This window comes from Phymastichus coffea, unplaced genomic scaffold, assembly GCF_024137745.1.
Source record: "Phymastichus coffea isolate CEN01 unplaced genomic scaffold, Cenicafe_Pcof_1.1 PCOF00014, whole genome shotgun sequence".
NCBI classification, from domain to species: Eukaryota; Metazoa; Arthropoda; class Insecta; order Hymenoptera; family Eulophidae; genus Phymastichus; species Phymastichus coffea.
This window is the reverse complement of record NW_026706825.1, coordinates 4861794-4879196: the sequence shown is the minus strand read 5'-3', so window position 1 is coordinate 4879196 and position 17403 is coordinate 4861794. Positions and strand designations below refer to the sequence as shown.

General features: G+C 33.9%; 1 protein-coding gene across 1 annotated transcript in view; it reads left to right on the top strand.

Moving 5' to 3' along the window:
* The window catches only part of LOC131674381 (probable G-protein coupled receptor Mth-like 1), a 567109-nt gene extending 549914 nt beyond the window's left edge, over positions 1-17195 (top strand). Inside the window, exon 8 of the mRNA XM_058953025.1 lies at positions 13589-17195. Coding sequence (XP_058809008.1) covers positions 13589-13922 — 334 coding nt within the window. The 3' untranslated portion in view covers positions 13923-17195. The remainder of the gene's footprint in view (positions 1-13588) is intronic.
* The last annotated feature ends 208 nt before the right edge of the window (positions 17196-17403 follow it).

Here is a 17403-nt window from a genome sequence, read left to right as displayed (position 1 = left end):
ATTATAAACATCATTAATTAATAAATCCTCATAATCAGTGTAATTTCAATTTTTTTAATAACAAATATTAAAAAGCCGTAAAATTATTTGCATATAAAAAATAATTTTATAGTTATACTTACGTAGCAGGTACTACGAAATACGAATTAACGAAATAGTATCTTATTATTATTTGTACTTATAATCTTATATTCTTATTACTATTTATTATGCTGTTAGTTCAATAGTCGATACAATACGTCCAACAACAAGAAAGTTGTGTTGGCTACTGATGAAGAATTACTTACTCATATTTATCAATCATGAAAATAACAGACAATCGTCAGAGACGCTGATAGTAGGACGTAAATAAAATTCTGATAATACTATCATTCATATACCAAAATTTTTGCGCATCCGAGAAACTATACTTATCTTCTAGGTATACTTATAATATTATATTATTCTTGACTTGTTTTTTTATATAATAAAAGTTATTTATTTTTTGATAGAATTAATAAACGATAGAACGTAAAAAATTTAAAAGAGAGCAACAAAATAGCTATGGAATCATAGCTTATTTGATTTAGAAGAGATTGCAACGATATGTCAGAAACTTTTTTTAGGATGGTTTTTCAACATTGAGGGTGGTTTTGAAAATAAGTTTGAACAGGTAAATTTTTTATTCTTATTCTATCCACGGTAATATTTTTTCCAATTTTTTTAAGCTCATTATGAACTTTTTTTCAAAAATAGGAATGGAGAAGGTAAAAATTTCGATGACATAAATTAGGGGTTGCAACCCTCGTGGTCGAAACTGCACGAGATAAATGTGTTTGTACATTATAAGTGATGAGCAACGTATTTTACAGTAAATTATCAACAGGACCTGTAATGTATTGGAAACAATTTTTTGGGGGTGGTTTTTCAACATTAGGGGTGGTTTTAAAAATGAGAAGTAAATTTTTTTTTCTTATTCTATCCATGGTAATATTTTTTCTAATTTTTTTAAGCTCATTATGAACTTTTCTTAAAAAATAGGTACAAAGAAGGTAAAAATTTCGATGACAGAAATTAGGGGTTGCAACCCTTGTGGTCGAAACTGCACGAGATAGTTGTGTTTGTACAGTATAAATGATGCTTAACGTATTTTACACTAAATTATCAACACCACCTGTAATGTATTGAAAACAATTTTTTAGGGGTGGTTTTTCAACTTTAAGGGGGTAGTTTGAAAAAAAGCTTGACCTGATTAACTTTATTTTTGTATTTTATGTAGGGTAATATTTTTTCCAATTTTTTTCGGGTTATTTTAATTTTTTTCATAAAAATAGCCATGAAATAGATAGTATTTTAAATAAAAAAAATAAGGGTTGCATCCCTTGTGGTCGGAATTGCATGCGCTAGTTTGCTTTTCACATGAGAAGTGATATGAAATTTGTTTGGTCGTAAAATATCAATTAGATGCTGAGATACATTGGAAAATCTATTTTTGGGGGTGAACTTTGAGGGTTGTTTTTACCCCCTCAAAGTGTTTTTCCGCCGATAAAAAAACTACGTATGTCTTATTTTTTGATGAACTATAACATATCAAAAGATTATTGAAATCGGTGAGGTCGGGTTGGGGGGGTTTCCTTGTGAGTGCCATACTTTGCGGGCTTCCGTCAGTTGTCTGTAAATGGATTCAGACTCTCCTCAAAAAAAAAAAATACATACGGTTGCAACGTCATTATATGCAACTCGCTTAGTGTGTTAGAAAACCTAGAACTACCACTTTTCAATGTCAATACAAATCCCTCCTTATATGAAATTAAATCTATATCTGAACCATAATATATTATATTATGTTTCAGATATAATACCTGTTATAATACCTTCAATAAAAACCGCCGTTGCGATTATAAATTTTGGGTAATCAAAAGTTATGATAAGTAAACATGTAAAGATCACGGTAACGGATTGTTAGAAAAATATACTAATTTTTATGTTTTTTTATAATGAAATATGCACTAAACTTGCTTTTGATCGATATTACTATCAACAATAGATTTCTGTGCCATTGAAAAACTTTGATACATTATGAGTAAGTGGAAACCGACCTTAATTCCCCGAGCGCTCATATTTCGTTGGAATGCAACGTTGCGAACTTCAGACGAATAATATTCATCAATGTTAATCGTTTTTAATTATTTAAACAAGATTTGCTATTTTTATTTACCATTTAGATTCTTAATATGAAAAATAGTTTTAAATATATTTATAGAAATTTTCCTGATGGTTGGAAAATCATACTTCTTTCGTCACAGGGGGTGAGAATATCTTGTATTGTAAATGTAGCGAAATAACCTATAAAACGGTAAAAATGCCGAATACCGCAAAAGACGCGCAGCTTTCATTCCCTGGACGAAGGGAAGCTATCATTCCGGAGCGCCGCCAAAGCCAACGTAGCTTCACATTAGCAAGACCTTTAAATTATACAATTAGGTTACAAATAAAAATAACAAAACATTGTTTGAAATGAATTGTTTGAAAATCGGCTAAAATATAAATATATTCTACATACTTTTGAATATGTTATTAAATTGGATGTAGAATAACATTGAAAATTTGTAATATAGAGAGATTACTGTTAACATCTATATTTTTTTTGATTGTATGAGAACCTAGATGGAATAGAATTGAAAATTTAAATAACATATCTAATTTTTGATCAAAAAATATTTCAAAGAAAATATATATTTCATAATTCATGAATTATTGAGGGTGGTTTTAGGGGATGTTAATTTGACATTATTCTAATATTAATCAACCCTTAACTGCTATGTTAGGTAGATTTACCCCAGACAATTTTTAACAATAAATAAAATTTTTTTTTACAACAATTTTTTTCAGTGTGTGTAACATTAAAAATTGTTAACCTAAATATTTTTTTTGTAGTAAAAGGTTTGAAATATACTTGAAAAAATTTTCATAGAAAAATATCTAAAATTCTTTGATTTATATGATGTTTTTTAGGCTGGAGTAGATTTATCCCACCGAGCAGTTACGTGGCCAAAATGAAGTGTGCAAGTTAAGGGTTAAGATTAAAATGATGGTACGTTGCTTAAGTAGGACTTAAATTCAATGACACTATACGCTTACCATAATGTTGGTTTGCTATTTCATATATTAGCAAAGAAATATTCTGAGTCATTTGGAGATAATTGAATTATTTTCTGATATCAACATCATTTCTATTACAAAAATCAAGCAACAATAATAGAAAAATGATAGGACAGGAAGAGCGCGCACGCGAGAGTGTGTGTGTGAGAGAGAGAGAAAGAAGAGAGAAAGAGAGAGTTGACCGAAGAAGAAGAGCCCGCGCGCGAGTGATAGAGAGAAAGAAGAGAGAGAGTTGTCGGCAGATGACGATCCCGCGCGCGAGTGACAGAGAGAAAGAAGAGAGAGAGAGAGTTGACCGAAGAAGAGCGCGCACGCGATTGATAGAGAGAAAGAAGATGGAGAGAAAGATTTGACTAAAGAAGAGCGCTCATGCGAGTGTTAGAGAGAAAGAAGAGAGATAGAGAGTTGACCGAAGAAGAAGAGCCCGCGCGTGAGTGATAGATAGAAAGAAGCGAGAGAGAGTTGACCAAGGAAGAAGAGCGCGCACGCGAGTAATAGAGTGAAAGAAGAGAGAGAGAGTTGACCGAAGAAGAGCGCGCACGCGAGTGATAGAGAGAAAGAAGAGAGATAGAGAGTTGACCGAAGAAGAGCGCGCACGCGATTGATAGAGAGAAAGAAGATGAAGAGAGAGAGTTGACCGGAGAAGAGCGCGCACGTGAGTGATAGAGCAAGAGAGAGTAATCTAGGGAGGAAGACAGAGAGACAGTAAGCAAAAGGCAGAAAAATGATAGGACAGGATGAACGCGCACGCGAGAGAGAGAGAGAGAGAGAGAGAGAGAGAGAGCTGAGCGATATGAAATCCGAAATCTCCTGGTTGAGAATGAGTCCCTAACAGCTGATCTAAAGTTGTTAAAGAAAATTATTCCGTAAGTAAAAATCAAATTGTTTCAATACTATCTGCGATAAACATTATTTTTTAATATTAAACCTTTTTTGTTTCAGATACAAGTTCCAATAAAATATTATAATAAAATAAATAATAAAACAAAGTTCAACAAAAATTCATGTATTTTTCAATCAGATAATAAATGTATCATTTTTATGAACCCGTGTCAATTTATTTTTACTGCAAAAAATTGAAATATTGATTTTCTTCATGTTCTTCTACTAGTGTTATTTACCGCGCGTCGCGCGTTTTTTTATGTTGTTCTATTATTTATTGCGTTATTTAAAACTTTTACATGTCAACTTCAAAATTTCCATGGACACGAATAAGTCATGCTGTTTAAAATAGACTACATACGTCAATATTTATTGATAAATATAAAAATGGAACATGCACCCATTTTTTATCACAAATCGATGAACTTTCACTCATTTCAAGATATAGTGGAAATATTATTCAAAGGATTAATTCGACCTAAGATCGATAAACCTATTACACTATTATACAACACTAAATTAAACATTCTTAATGGTAATGATTATGGCTCCAATTTTATATTAGTATGCATAATAAATTTAACATCGTGTACTTTTTGCTGCCGCCACTATGAAAACACCTATGAATATTCTTCTAATATAACGGGATTAATATTGTGATAATTTTCTTTGTTTGCATGCATCTTAATTTAAAATGTATAAAAGATGTATTCTCTATTTTATTCCATTCATTCTCTTTTCCTTTCTACCAAATTTTAACACAACGATATTGACTGCAGTATAGGAGATGGTTATAAAATTAACAATTTGTACAGATAATTTCAAAACATAACGTATTATGTTGTCAAACCAATTTACCAATATATATCCATTCTTGCAGTTTATTATCCATGTTAATTATTCATAAATTGAATTTACCGTTAAAATATAAATCTTACACTCTTTGATATATAATAATAGTAATATTTCAACGTACAGGAAAATTCAAAAATTCGGGCTCTATTTTTGCATCAACCAATCTCAACGCTGAATGTCGGCGACTCATCTTTCCTTAAAGATAGGATTAATATTAAAATAAGATAGAACCATACCATCATTCTTTTAAGAAAGGATAGGAAGAGGAGAAAGAGAATAAAACGTGAAAAAAATATAAAAATCAAAAATAAAAAAATATAAGGGAAGTATAAGGATAGAATAGAACCGTCAGCTGTGCCTAACAATTTAATTGTGTTCATTTTTAATATATTGGTTCATGATATCAAGCTTTCCGTAAAAAGTCTCTGCATTTCAACAAATATATTATTTTAACTAAACTGTTTTTTCAATTGTTCATCCGGAACCATTTGGAGAATTTCTTCCAAAATTCCAAAATTTATTAAAAATAAATTAACGATGCCGAATACACCCAAATAAATTCACAGAATCAGATCACTAATAAAGTTACTTCACTCAGCATCACTTTTTCATATAGAAAAATAAAAATATATAGGATTAGATATATTTTTCACGCTCTTATCTTCTTTTTTATTTCTTATTGTTGTATTAATAGCAACAAATTTAACATAAATTCCTTTTTTCAAAGGTAGATTTTTCAATTTTTTTACAAAACACATGTCACAGCGGAAAAATGCGCATTAGTTGTGAAACACGTTTTTAAATTTATGATTTATTACATTAAAAACTGCAATAAATATAATGTTATACTATTTGTTTTCTCGACGAGTTAAATGATTAACCTTTTATTCTACTTTTTGAATAAAGATTGCAACATTACAACCTTTATTTTACACATTCAAAGATCAGATTTTCGATTATTAATAGAAAATATTTAGAACAATTTCAACTTATATTATTTGAATGAAACGATTTATTCGTTGTTAGTTTCATAATATGCGTTGTAACGGTTGTTGATTTATTATGTGTGATAAATTGTCGTCCGTTAACAAGATTTATGTACTACCGTCGTTCGTTATTTTCCTCTTCTTCTGACTAGCTCTGTGCTGGTCGCGCAGCCTGGAAACGGGCGCGAAAGCACGAAATAATAAAGGAAAGCAATGATCGAGGGTTCTTAGAAAGCGGTGCGAAGGAAAAGGGAACGTAGAGAATGTTCGGGATGGTCGAATGCCGGCTTATTAATATGTTTCTGCCGGGTTTATTTACTCCTTATAACTACATAGGCGCGACTATTCACGTTGGCCGAGAGATTCACGACACGCAACCTAATCGTATGTACACGTAAGAGAGAGACGGAAAATACAATTTTGAACGACACGCAGCCGGCGCTGTTCACATGTGCTCGCTTCTCGGAATTCTCGCTCGCAATCTCGAAAATACAAGAGGAGACTTACGCGGGCGAACACTGCTGCAGACAGCTTCACCTGGGTTCTCGAGCCCGGTTATTCGACTGTCGTCGCCCAGAGTCGTCGAGCATGGGTGCCTTGCCGGCCGGTTCTGATGGGTAATGGGCGACGCGTCGGACCCCTCGGCTCGTGCGACAGCTTTCAATCAGCCGCCCTTACTTCTTGCTCGTTACTAAATCTTTTTCACACCCACAGCACTCACTCCTCACGGTTGCTCGACTTTTCCTGTCCGGGATTGATTCTACGCTCGGATATCACAAAAACAAAACAAAGGCTCTTTTTCGCGTACGTTCTCCTTGCCGGTCTCACGCGTACTCTCGCTATATATATATATATATCTCTCTCTCTCGCTGCGCGGGTCTTTTGCGCATGGCGCGCTATTTCGAAATCGCTCATCCACTTCTTAACGAGCCCGCTCGTTACAGTGTGTATAAACAATAAAAGTGCAATCTACTTTTTTTACTTTCATAATCTTTAAAATTATCCGCATGATAAATCATGATAAATAAGAAAAATTTAACTTTTATTACTAAAATCTCAAATCTAAACCACACTTACACGCTTATTTGCCAACGGATAACTGCATATGTATCTGAACCAATCAGATCACGAATAAAATGCTTCACCATGGAATCCAACCCTTTTTTATACGGGGATAAAATTGATAAACAATAACCTACATTATGATTATAAAAGATGAATGAAAGATTATATTTTTTATGTTTTATTTTCTTGATAAAAACCAACTAAAATAGATCTAAAATGAAAAATTGACTAAAATCAATTTAAATTTTCGCAATTTTTTTCATTAGGGCCAATCAGGTATCGAATAAAATACTTCAATACGGCTTCCAACACTTTTTTATAAGGGAAGAAAAATTTGATTTTTTTATAATTTTCTTGATTGCATGTATTGTTAAATTAACTTAGGGGTAATTGCATATCGTTCCGCGCGCTCAAACTTTGTACACCTATTTTCTACATGACACTCAAAAATAATATACAAAAAAAACTAGAAAAAGGAGTGGTTAATAACAAATGGGGGTGTAAATACAGCGAATTTCCTTGATTGCGTATATTGTTAAATTAATTTAGGGGTAGTTGCGTATCGTTCCGCTCCTTGAAACTTCGTACATCAGTCCTGTATATGACATTCAACAATGTTATGCAAAAAAATTTAAATATTGAGTGGTTAATAACAAATGGCAGCCTAAAAACTGCGTATTCCCTATATTTCATTAATTGTTAAATTAACTTAGGGATAGTTGCATATCGTTCTGCGCGCTCAAACTTTGTACACCTCTTTTCTACGTGACTCTTAACAGTTATATACAAAAAAATTAAAAAAAGGAATGGCTAATAACAAATGGCAGCCTAAAAACTGAGTATTCCCTATATTTCATTAGTTATTAAATTAGCTTAGGGGTAGTTGCATATCTTTCCGCGCCCTCAGACTTTATGAATCAGTTCATTATATGGCATTTAACTATCTTATGCAAAAAAATTTAAATATCGAGTGGCTAATAACAAATGGGATCATTAAAACTTCAAGATTCCTTGATTGCGTATATTGTTAAATTAATTTAGGGATAGTTGCGTATCATTTCGCTCCTTTAAACTTTGTACACCAATTTCTTATATGACAATAAATAATTATATGCGAAAATATAAAAAAATTTAGTGGCTAATAATAAGTTAGAGCTAAAAGATATCAATTTTGCTTACTCACATGTTTAAATGAAATTATGGGTGGTTCGGCGTTGTTCCAAGCGCTCAAAATTTTACTCATGATTTTACATAAGAATAAATAATTATGGTTAAAAATAATTAATTATTTTGTACTAAATAACATATAGCAATATTCGACCTTGTCTTAATTTTTAAGGGTAGTTTTTAGAGGGTGATTGGTGGTTCCAATAGTTTTGTTTTAGCTTTTTATCATTATTGTAATGAATTTTAGCGATTAATTTTGATAAGAAGGCATTTTTCGAAATTTTTATTTTTTCGTTCAAGTTGAACGTTCCGAACTTCAAACTCATGAAAGAACATACATTTACTAAACGTAAATATTTGGGTCTAAACTGGAGGAAAATGTACTGACTCATTGGAACAAAATCGAAGCTGTCAATTGAAAACAAACTGTTGCTGTATAAAGCTGTACTTAAACCATTCTGGACACATGGCATTTAACTATGAGGTGCTGCTTCTAATTCAAATATCGAAATCCTGGAAAGATTTCTATCAAAAGCCCTACGCAATATAGTACGGGCCTCTTGGACCAATCCAAAATGATTCACGGATACATACAGTTAAAGAAGAAATGAAAAAATTCAACGCAAAATATAATTCCAGACAAAACCACCCCCCTAAACTTATCAATAAACTTCTCAAGACATTCATCGCTAACACCAAACTAAAGAAACATAAGCAAACAAATGCTTTAATAAATTATCTTAATTATTTCAATCATACTATAAAACAAAAACAGTATACTCACTGGAGTATACCACTGTTTATTATTATAACGGGTATTTATCTCGGTTTACCCCGTGAATATATAAAAAAAAACAATAAATAGGGAATGATCGAACAAATGAAGTCTGGAGCTTCCTGGACTTAGTCGTCCTCTCAGGTCCGGTGCTAATAGGACGGCCGGATCAGCGCAGATTTGTAACGTTGGCTAAGGGACGCGAAAGTCGGAAATTCAAAAGCGGTTGTTAACGCGAGAAGGTAGGATGTTCGAATAAAGCAACGGGATACTATTAAGTTAAAACGTTTACAAAGAAAAGTAGGGAGAGAGCACGCTGAGTGAACGGATAGGGAGAGAGAGAGAGAGCGAACCATCAAACCGGTACTTACAATACAGGTGCTTGAACTCTAGGTACGCCTACGACTTCTACAGTTTGTGTTAATGCGTATGCGCGAACAATAGGACACCACGTTCACTACGCAGCTCTGTCTCCTTTTGTATGGTGTCTAGCACAACGATGCTCCGTACTACCGGCTGCAGCCCACGTGTTTAAATCGTCCACAGAGCCAGACAACGTCGCAATTCCTCCTTGAACAGGGACACACACTCTAAGGGTGAAGAAAAAGGGCGGCAGGCTATAATTAAGGTCCAACGAAAGAAGGCAGTTGGAACAAAGGACTCTGTCAGCTCACTCGCGTGTCTAGACAGCTACTACTAGCACCGTGGACTCAACTACTCGATTCCGTCTTAATGAGCCAATCAGTACGCGTGGTCACTCGCTAAGGCGCGACTATGTTTCTCTCTCTCCGCGCCTTGCTGTCGCGCACGGAAGTATCCCTGCGTATTCGCATCTCTCTCTCACCTCACTTACCTTATATCAGAACAGAAGTGTAACTACATATGTAAATATATATAATAAAAGAATATAAATATAATAAATTCATAAATACATAGGATAGGTTCGGAGAAATACGAGGGTCGTTTGAAAAGTCCGTGCAAAAATAAAAACTGCTTGATTTTTTTAATATATCTTTTTTATTTTTCAACATAGTCTCTTTTTAGGCTTATACACTTCATCCAACACTGCTCTAGTTTGTTAATCCCTTCCAAATAATAGGATTTGTCCAAGTCTGGAGAATAGGGGGGATGTGAATCGAGTTTGAACCCTATCTCCATCAGTATTGTGGCCACAACTACTGAGGCGTGAGCTGGCACATTGTCGTGGTGGAAGAGGACTTTTTTGTGGGCCAATCGTGGACGTTTCTCTAGCAATTCGGTTTTCAAACGATCCAATAACGATGAATAATATTCGCCTGTCATGGTTTTACCCTTTTCCAGATAGTCGATGAAGATTATTCCTTGCGAATCCCAAGAGACAGTCGCTATAACCTTCCCGGACGAAGGAATTGTTTTCGCCTTTTTCGGAGCAGATTCCCCCTTGGTAACCCATTATTTAGACTATTCTTTGTTCTCAGGAGTGTAGTGATGTATTCATGTTTCATCTACAGTGATGAAACGACGCTTAAAGTCTTGCGGATTTTGCTGGAACAGCTGCAAACCATTCTTGCAACACTTCACACGATCTCGTTTTTGGTCAATCGTGAGCAATCGCGGCACCCATCTAGCGGATAGCTTTTTCATGTCCAAATATTGGTGCAAAATATTATGTACCCATTCGCTCGAGATGCCTATAGTACTAGCAATCTCATGCACCTTCATTCTTCTATCAGTCATCACCATATCATGGATTTTATCAATGATTTCTGAAGTGGTAACCTCAACAGGGCGTCCAGAACGTTCAGCGTCTTTTGTGCTCGAATGACCACTCCGAAAATTTTGAAACCACCTATAAGCCATTCTAATCGAAGATGCACAATCACCATAATGTTTATCAAGCTTCTGTTTAATCTCCTGAGGCGTTTTGCCTTTGAAAAAGTAATGTTTAATCAATACACGAAATTCTTTTTCGTCCATTTTTTTACAACCACTCGATTTTTTTGATTGAAACGAATATAAAACGCAAAGTAATTGGCCGATCTGGCTGAAACTTGGTGTGTGCTCTTCCAAGATATGCCACTAACTGAAAATAACCTTGATACGCACTAGTAGCGCCATCTCTCTGATTTTGCACGGACTTTTCAAACGATCCTCGTATGTTACATTTACTTATCGCTACTAGGGAGAGAGAGACATAACGAGTCGGTAATTTCACTCGTTATATTATATATATATGTATATATATATATAATACATATATATATAATATATATGTATATATATGTATATATATATAGCAACAACATTTGTTTATTGTTTTAATACGTCTGACGGATTATAAATAAACTTGGAGTAATAATAAAAAAAAAGTTTATGTGGAGACAGTTTTAACGCTGTATAATGAATTACATAGCTCTCCTTATACAATGTCGTAAAAAGTTTCTTCTCAGCTAAGCCTGATGACGCGATACATTCAGGATATAGACATAATTATATAGACAGGATATAGGCATCATTAGCACTATAAAACTGTTTTGAATATTCTAAGTCTACTTTCAAAATGTAACCAATCTCGTGATTATCCAGAACATTAAAAAAAATTATTGTTATCTATACGTTAAATCTATTCAAAATTGTTATATGATGAAGATTGAATCATTACCCTACCGTAATAGTTGTTGATATCATAATATATTAAAATTTGACTTGATTCATTCTTATTGAAATTTGCTCTCATGTATGAAATATTAGCTTTAGCATATCTATAACAAGAGTGATCTATACTACGTATACCTTTTTATATAAATAGTACTATATCAATATTTGTCAATAATTTGAATTAAATTCCTATATATTTTAACTTTATATCCCACGTTAATCCTGTATATTGTATATTAGTGTGTTGGACCAAGCTTATATGATCATATACATGTTTTATGGAAATTTTCGAAAATACCGGCCTATGGAAGTACATCGGTTTTTAAATATAAATTAGAGTAATTCCTAGATTTGCAATATTAAAGTAATCTAAATTTATAATCATGTTCACATATCCAGCCTTAGTAATATTACTATTTTTTATGTGGCTGTGAAATTCTTCTAAATTAAGCAAATGTTTTTAATTTAATTTCCGAAGGCTGTTAACATATTCGTACAAAAAAAAAATATTTTTACTTTTCAATAATTCTATCTCTTCTAAAATATAATTATTCTTTTCGAGTTCATCTGTTACAATTTTGTCATATAAGATACTAGTTTTTCGATAATCGAATGAAATCAAGAAATGTTAAGTTAATAGGATAATTAGCAACATTATTCATTGTGTGTGTGTGTGTGTGTGTGTGTGTGTGTGTGTGTGTGTGTGTGTGTGTCGCTTTTTATTTTCAGCTATAATATTAACATTTCCTTTAAAATCAGAATCCATAGCAATTTCCGTTAAAATAAAATGCGACTCATAGCCAGAGAAATTGTGAAATATAACAGGTATTGTAACGATGAACGTTAAATCCGCTCTTTTACCTCGTCAGGGCGACTGCCCGTGAGGGGCAGCACCTACCGAACATAAAGAGAGGGCACGCACCGCGCGTGAAGAGAAAGTTAGAGATAGAGAACAGGAGTCGAGGAGAGATTCTTCGGATGTACGGAGGTAGCCTTCGCCAAAAACGTGGTTTTTCTTCGGGAATTATAAAAGAGTGCCGCGATTTCGTGTAAGGACATTAACTGAAAGGAGAGGGCATCCTGAGAGACGGTGTGTGCAAGAACTTAGGCGGACGCCCCAACTCCGTACGACAAACCTCTCGAATGAGACCCTGAGAATAAGCGGGATTTGCCTAAGCGACGAATCGACTAGGAGCTGCTCTTGCGAAGTAAGCTGGCCAGCTTCGCACTAATATATTTGCGCATTAAAGATAAGGTCGCCGGTCAATCTCACGCGAAAAGGATAAACGGCGATCGCGCGCGTACCATGAATACAACGAATTATCGTAGCTTGTGCGCGGCAGCAGACAAGATGGCGGCGCCCGTATATGCCACATGTTGAAAATCATGATAACAGCGCAGGCCTAAAATTTATAGAGGAATACAAGCACAATTTAGAACACCTTAATGATAAATAAAATTTGTGTAGATTAATCATTAACTGGCCCATAGGTAGCGTCTATTCCATCATCAGTACGTTCATTTTGGCGAAACGACTTTGTGCTTTCGCGCCCGTTTTCAGCTAGCAAAATTTTTCCAATTCCGAGCGAAGCTAAGACTGCCTAATAAAAATAACGACAGCAACTAACGGGACCTTCGTTCGGAGGCAAGCACATACTCCCAAGGTAAGGTAGCGGAATGACGATTGATACAGAGAAAGAGTTGATGATTGCCCGTAGGGCCTCAGTAAGCACGCAGCGCGCCGCTGAGCGTATGTCATTATATGACTATGCGGTAACGCTCGCGCAATCTGTGTCCATCTGCGCACATGCATAAAGGCATACCTGCATCCCATACACGGCGTAGCCCACTCAAATTCATACCTCATTACAGTATATAATTATGATTACTATAATATAAATTACATTCAATACAAGCATCTCCTTTAAATTTACCAGTTAATAATAATCTCTAACTTTTATTTTTCCATCTTTAATTTTTATTCTTTGATCCAGAGCGCATACGCATATGTATGTGTATATGCTCGTATTATCGAGTAATTAAATAATTATTAATCGGACTATTGTTTGTATGATTACAGAGCGGCGCTTGGCAAGGTTTGCCTGAAACTAGTGGTGGTGATGGGAGTGCCCTGGATCTTCGACGTGATCTCTTGGATGGCCGGCGGGCCAGACTTCTTATGGTACTTGACGGACTTGCTGAATGCCGCACAAGGCGTACTGATCTTTATTGTGGTGGGCTGTCAGCCGCAGGTGCGCGCGGCTCTCAAACGTTTCTGTTTACGCGATCCTAGGGCCAACGCTAATCGACAAGGCAATCAACTCAGCACTACCAGCCACGGCATGCCTAGCATAGGAGATAGCGTCACCCAGAATCCCAGCACCAAAACTGCTCCCCTCGAAACCATCTGTTAGGGACCCATTCAGTGTATCAACTTATATCAAATTCGGCGTTATAATATACAAAATCTTACACCCTCGACAAAACTGCTGATAGGTAGCTACATAGTATCAGTCGGCCTAACTCGGCACGCCTACATTTACATATTACACCGCCGCCATGAAGTACTTTAATACTATTCATTTTTCATTCGTCGCGCTTTTTGTGCTGTCAAATATTTCTTCTTATTTTATTTCTACGAGACGCATTTTTATTCTAGTTGTATTCGCTCGAAAATTTGACACTTAATATGCGCGACCTATGTTTTTTCTACCGTGAGATTTTACGAAGAAACTTTAACCAGCTTTCGACAGGCTATTATTCAGCAGACATGCTGAGTAACGATCTATTTCTTATCCTATTTACAGGTAAACCAAACGACAATAATATTATACAAAATCTTTAGAAAGGTATATTCACTGAAAGGTGATCGCCTATGACTATAGAGAAATATTCATAGAATTCTAGATATAAGGCATTCGGTATACACTGTTTCGTAGTTTAATTTTATAGAAAATTTAAAACCATATTGCAAGTCTGCTTGCTTTAAAATATACGTGTCGATTTAGATCAGCTTCTACTCAAGCAATTTCGGACTTGAATCATCAAATGCCTTTTCAAATTGCCTTGCTGACTTGTCGTACGCATTCACTCGTGCCAAATTAAATTCCAAATTAAATACTTATTTTCAGAAACTACCAAATGAAATATACTAATTCGTTTGCCTATGCAAATTCATGCTTATCTTTATCGACAGACACAATCTTTCAGACGCACATATGTACTTAAAGTGCGCATTCATACAGATACAATCTTTAATTTTATTTACAGCATTTAAATGAAAAGCACTTATTTTTGTTAAGAGGGTGAATAGCTTTAGTATTATATAGAAAGTCCAAATCAAATACTGTGAGAGTGATACAAATACTATCCCGCACATGCATACATCACTGAACCTCCATTCACGTAATTGAAAATATTTGTAATATCAACCAATTCGCAAGTTTTATTATTACTCATTTTTGCGGATGTTTTTAATATTCAAGAACATAAAAATTTTAGCGAATGCTAATCCATAACATAGATGAACCGGTTCAATATTTATATTTAAAACACAATTATATTATAATGGTTTTAAATTGATGGTTTATCTCCAAATCGGATCAACTAACGTTTTATTGGATAGGGATTTTTTCTCTATCAGATGGCGCTATTACATCAAAACCTTCAAGAACATGAATATTATATCTATCTTCAGAATGTACACACATCAATAAATGTAGACATAATATTAATTTATTTTAAAGTTTTGATGTATAGACGTAATCTTTAATTTAAAAACGATATAAAAATTACAACAATTCGATCACAAATACATCTATACTAGATTTAGAGAACTGCACTTAGAATCACGTGCCTTTGATAAATAATTACGTGACATTTTCATCTGAGAAATGGAGAGGCTACTTCTTATGTCATCATCAGATATTATTCGGCTCATTAAAGAATGTATTTATATAACATTAGCTTGCACTATTGAACTATAGCATCGACTTGTCATTTCAATAAACAGTGCCAATACATCATTTATTCAGATCCAATATTTTGGATCTACATCTGCTGCGTGTGTCGATTTATCTATTATCATTTTATAATTGTTTACGAGGGCATTAAAGTCTTCGAAGTTTTGATTGTCGTATGCGATAACAATTATTGTAGTGCGCGTTTAATTATAATTATTATAGTTAATATTTGCTCTGAGTGAATGTATGCATCTCGTATGACTATAAAAATTAAATAAAAAGCCAAAAAATCTCTAAAATTCATGAATGTAACAAAGCGATTTTTTCGACATTTTGGATGATTACATCATTTTGATGTATCCACTTTTGGAAAACGCACACGTTCTGTAACTCTATAAGTGTCAAACATAGTATTTTTCTTTTTATAACCAAACCAGTATAATAATTAGTTAGCAAAACCACCGTCCGAAAATTTAGAAAGTATGACGTCATAACAAGCTAATTGTTCCTTAGTCTTAAGCTAAGATAATTTGAACAATTGAAAGCATAAAAACTACATCAAGTTTGTAGTGATATTACGAGAGACGGCGCAAACTACTATAAGCTATTATTAACTATACTACAGCAATCGTGCGATAGAATATCAGTAGTGTATAAGGTAGCTTTTCCGTTATAAGTGATTGAAACGACTCGGTAATCACTCGCGACGTTGCCTTTAAATACATATGTACAAATGCTATTTATGCACGAGCTATGATTTTTTATTAGCCGTATTATGCAAGTATAACGTAATTGTCTTTGATCAGGATAAGAATGAATATAGAATGCATAATCTCTTTATATACATTATATTTTAGACAAGACCCAAAACCGTAACTAAACTAATCGACGTAAATCAACATACGCTCCTCCTAAGTGTGAAATACTATCGTATTTCACACTTAGGAGCGTTTTTATGCCAACACATTCAACACTTGTATTCTCCTTTGAATAAGCTTTATTTTGAATTATCAGAAATGCGCTCATCTGTACAATATGAAATTTTGAATTTGTAACGCTAGCTGCACTATAAAGGCAATAAAGGCAGATTCGAATTTTCCACTGTCTATCATTTCGTGTTGTGAGCCATTATTAAAATTTAACCTACTGTAGAGCTTCTTGGCTAAATAAAACTTATTATATTTCTGACTACCGCCTTATAATTGGTCTAAAATACATTAAAAATAATAAATAATTATTACTTTTAATAATAATATATCTTTATTATGATTCGATTTAAATTAAAAATATTAAAGAATTGAGTAACATCAAACTGATATTGAAAGTTGTGGAATTAGCTAACGTTAACGCACAATCCAAAAAGCAATAAGTAGAAAAGTTTTATAATGTTAAGCCTAGTAATTAAATCTATTGCGTAATTATATATGCAGCTTGACGATGAACGACGGCTTGCAAAGTGCAACTTATGTATATATACAATTCTTAGGTATGTTTAAGACATCAAGTTCGTAAGTCACAGGCAAGAATGAATTAATTTAGCAATACTATATTGAGACAAAATATGAAGTCAACCACAGATGCTCTGCCGAAATAGACTAACTAACAAACAATCGTTTAATCAAAACACTAAGTATATAAATTCTACAGAATCTTTTCTATTAAGTCGACCAACTCGGTTATCAAATCGATTACTTGTTAGATGTAATTCAGTCTCAACGAATAAAAAACTCTGTTAAAAATGTTTTCCTCTCACTTTAATTAATTATTTATCAATTATCTAGTTATTCGTATCATATCTTACTTATATTCATATTAGGCATTCGCTGTAAAGATAAATCTTCGATGGCGACTTTTGCAAAAGTTGGGTATAACCAATTTACCGCTACATACGAGGGTGGTCCGAAAAGTACTTAGCCTACAAAAGAAAAACGAA